This window comes from Megalops cyprinoides, chromosome 6 (assembly GCF_013368585.1).
Source record: "Megalops cyprinoides isolate fMegCyp1 chromosome 6, fMegCyp1.pri, whole genome shotgun sequence".
Classification (NCBI taxonomy): domain Eukaryota; kingdom Metazoa; phylum Chordata; class Actinopteri; order Elopiformes; family Megalopidae; genus Megalops; species Megalops cyprinoides.
Window position 1 is genome coordinate 19249343 of NC_050588.1, and position 4058 is coordinate 19253400.

At 53.5% G+C, this 4058-nt stretch overlaps 1 protein-coding gene across 1 annotated transcript; it reads right to left on the minus strand.

Annotated features, from left to right (window-relative positions):
* Positions 1-423: 423 nt before the first annotated feature.
* LOC118779256 (spermatogenesis-associated protein 2-like) lies at positions 424-3842 on the minus strand. Its single transcript, XM_036531260.1, has 2 exons — positions 3272-3842; positions 424-2577 (listed from the first exon to the last, which is right to left on the minus strand). The coding sequence occupies exons 1-2, from the start codon at positions 3593-3595 to the stop codon at positions 1318-1320; spliced, it is 1584 nt and encodes a 527-aa protein (XP_036387153.1). The 5' UTR covers positions 3596-3842; the 3' UTR covers positions 424-1317.
* Between the last annotated feature and the right edge of the window lie 216 nt (positions 3843-4058).

Here is a 4058-nt window from a genome sequence, read left to right on the forward strand (position 1 = left end):
GTCCAGTAGCCTTGCCCCATCACACCTGTCCTTGGTCCTTTTCCTCATCTCTTGGAGGCGCTAGTGGATTTATACTCTTATTTCTGGAAAATAAAAAAATATAGTTTACACTGCCAAGTGTGAGCGTCCTATCACAGTAATGACCAATATGACAGCTGAGTGTCTCACTGAAGAGGATTTAGGTGGCTGAGAGTTTGATCTTTCTGAAAACATTAAATCCATGTAAAGTTTTTGCTCAAATCAACAAGCCCTGTGGGGATATTCCTGTGAGGACCCCACACCCTCCCCACCAAAACAACTTTTCAGTTTAATTTTCACATAATTGTCAAATTATTCAAAAGAAATTTAAATCTGCTTCAAGGACAGAACTAAAGTATACATTTTAACAACAAGATATTAAAGTATTGACATCTTTCCCCCCCCCCCAAAAAAAAAAAAACTGCCCAAGGAAGAATTGTAGCTTTGTTTTGTTTCTTAGAGAGTTATACAGTAACCACAATTCTCCTTAAACTCAGAAACAGTAATAACACCCCAGTATGACTGATTACCTATTACAAGTAACCCCACCAGGCTGTCATTGCTTTCACCCTGTCACTCCCCTAAAGAATTGATCGCAGGTCAGTTTGAATGTTCGAACAAAATCAATGTGGTTAAGATTGCTGATTACAGGTTCGCTCTGAGGGCATCTACACCGCCTACAGCCACAGGTTCCTCCAAATCATACTGAATACAACAATGACTACTAAAATCCAGTGTAATTTACGGTATGTTCCTGTTCCGTTTTCAAGTTGAACAACCTTCCATGTACAAGCATCACAATTTCAGAACATTTAATTTCTGAATGAGCGGGTGGGAGGAATTCTCAGCTTAATGTTTTTTTTTCCATTGTATGATAAATACCTGTTTTGGAAACCCACCCCCACCCCTCACCAAACACAGAAAAAGAAGTGCCACAGGATAAAGAGGATTATTATAACACGCATCATCATGGCAGGGTCGGACGGATTACTTCAAATCACTCCATTCTTTTTTTTTTTTTTCTCCCACCTTGTGGGGAATCTTAATGAGTGGGAGAGGCTCAGGGTTGGAAGAGCTACCGAGTCACATGTCCAATCAAGTTACAGGTACAGCTGAGGTTAGGCTGGCACAGTCTGTGGATCGACACAGCCAAGGGATATGGGTGGAGGAGGAGAGATGGCTCTGATATGTGCATTCCGAGGACCTGATGCAGCCTTCTGATAATTAGCGTGTGCGGGCGGGACCATGAGCGGGCGAGACCCACTCGCTTGGTGGTCAGGAGCTGGTCAGCATCGCAGTTCACCGATACACTGCGTGAGATATGGAGCTGGTCTTGTAGTTGAGCTGGTGGTTGGACACAAAGTTGTGGTGCAGGTTCTTGCGGGTGCAGATGTCTTTAGCGTAGAGGTTCATGCAGGTGTCACAGGAGACTTTGGAGCAGTTTATACATGTGTGAGAGGCGCCCGGCTTGTTGCAAAAGCCGCACCGGGACCCTCCCCCTCCCAAACCCCCGCTGCTGTTGGCGGTGGAAATAATGGGCTTGCTGGGATACGGCTTGGGCATAGTCAGTGGCTTCTCCAACAGTGGCGAGTGGGAGTGGGCGTGGCTGTGGGAGTTGGAGTAAACGGACAGTTTCTCCTTTGCCGGTAAGTAGCCGTCGAGGGGGCGGGGTGAGGTTTTGGGGTAGTCCTGCCGTCCGCAGCACGGGGCAGGCTCCTGGGTGTGGCAGGCGGGGCAAAGGATCACCTCGCACCGCTGACAGGAGGCCAGGCTCGGGCAGCCTCTTCCGCAGCCCTGGCACTTCACACCGTGTCCCTTCAGCACCCAGCTCTCCCTGCTGTCCCGGGGGTCCCGGCTCGGCGGGCGGGATATGGGCTGGCGGTACGCCCCGCACTCCGTGTACAGGTCGACGTCGTCCAGGGAGGACAGGTGGTAGGAGTAAGGCTCCGCTGACGGCGACTGCACGGGGAAGAAGTCCGCCACCCCGACGTAGGAGGGCGGGGCTGGGGCGGAGAGCAGGGAGGGGCTGGGCCGGAGTATCTCATCCTTCATGTCCTCCTCGGCGTCCACGAAGAGCGGCTCCTTGCGCAGGCTGAGCGAGGCCTTCAGCACCGGCTTGTTGGCCGGCTGCCAGCTGCCCGCGCTGTCTGTCACATCCACCGACTTGGACGGGCGGGCGGGCCTCCGGAGGCAGGTGCGCTCCGTCTCCGCCTGCCGCACGGACAGCCGCGACACCTCCCCTGCCAGCGCGTCCCGGCGGCGCAGCGCCTCCGCGCACCCGGCCGCGTCCTCCCTGCTCGCCCGGCGCGCCTCCACGGCCTCCGCCTCCGTCGCTGCTCCGCCTGCCAGCGCCACCACCTCCACCAGCAGCCTGCATTCCGCGCGCGCCAGGAAGAGCTCGAAGGCCAGCTGCCGCAGGTGCGGCGCCCCCCCGGGGTGGTCGCGGGCGTGGAACTGCAGCTCGTGGTCCCGGGAGTAGCCCATGGAGCGCAGCAGAGAGCGCAGGTCTGTATCACACAACGCCGCCTGCAGGCAGTACACATAGGGTCCTGTGAAGGTCTGTAAGGGGATAAAGAGAAACGGTTAAGGTAAAGCACTGGCTCAGGATAGTCTGTGAACATTACAGCATCACAACAAACAACCTGCAGATCACTATCCAGTTCCTGGAAGGCTGCATTCCAGGAAATTTCTTTTTCACCAATGAACTCATGCCCTTCGTACAGCTAAATGCTACAATCCAACTAATCTAACTTGCCCTCCTAGTTCTGAGATCAGCTTTTTAAAGAGAAATGAGTAAGCTACTTGAATGGAACACACCAGGACCAGGATTTGGTGACCAAACCTTGGAGCAAACAGGTCTAGGGTATGTAAGAAACAAAGGAATACTGTGTCTGTATTAATTCACCTGTGACCTAGTCACTTTCTTTAATTAGCTAACTGGCAAAATATGCCCACACAGCATTGAACTGGCTGCGCACTAACAAATAGGTGACAAGATTGCTCACCACTGAGAAGTGACACAAAAGCAATAAAAAAAATATCCTCCCTAAAAATATCTGCAGCCATCTGCTGAAAAGGCGCAGTCCCTGTGTTATTGTGAATGCTCACAGTAACCTTGCATTAACTAACCATAAAGAGTCCTTCCCTAAAATCCCATGCAGGAAATGAAGCAGTTCCACAGCCTATATTTACTGTATCCTACTACAAGCTATTTCTGCCCGTCCCTCTCCCTCCGCGAGGCACGCACGTGTACCTTGATGGCGCGAAACTCCTTCTTCCAGGGGAAGAGCAGCAGGTTGGTGCAGACTGTCTCCAGCATGGCGAAGGCTCTCTCCAGGCCCTGCAGGCTGGACCTCCTCAAAGTGCGCAGCGCATTCTCCGCCACCTCGTAGAAGCGCACCATGCGGAACCGCTGCCCCGGGTCCGTCTGGTAGGCCCCGAGCAGGGCCACCGCCTCTGGCAGAAGCTCCGCCTCCTTGGCCCGCCCACTGTCCAGCTCCTCGGCAGCCTCCTCCGCTCTTCGCTCCAGCGACTGCGCATACTTCTTAAACAGTTCCTCTCGCAGCTTGGCATCCATCAGCAGCAGCGGGCGGGGCCAGTGGCGCAGGCTCTCTCTCGCCCGCCAGGGCCCTCTTCACGCTGCCCAGGCCATCTCCAGCTCCGCTCCACACCAGACGCTCCAGAGGAGGGGCCAGCGCCACGCCCCAGGGGTGGAGTCAGTAGTGACGTCGCCACCATGCACAATTCGCAATTTCAAGGTTTATGTTCTGAGTTTTCAGCCTGCTGGGCGCTGCTTTGCGTCTCTGGCTCTGTCGTTGAATTTCACGTGTCTTACTTGTGTGACCCTCTCTCACTGACGAGGAAGCTGGCAAAATGAAGCACACACGGAATTCGAAATTCTACTATCTCAGCTCGGTATCAGCAAAGGAGGGGGAAGTCCCCAGAATGCTTTTCTCCCATGTGCGGCGTGAGGTCACTGGGGTTGACAGGAGATATGATCACTCAGCAAAGTAAACTGTTTCCATGGTGACACTGGCTGC

Excerpts from the sequence above, each read along its gene's own strand:
- LOC118779256 (XM_036531260.1), bottom strand. The coding sequence starts at position 3,595 with ATGGATGCCAAGCTGCGAGAGGAACTGTTTAAGAAGTATGCGCAGTCG. Across the intron at positions 2,578-3,271 it reads AGGAGTTTCGCGCCATCAAG|ACCTTCACAGGACCCTATGT; the intron begins GTACACGTGCGT and ends ATCCCCTTACAG.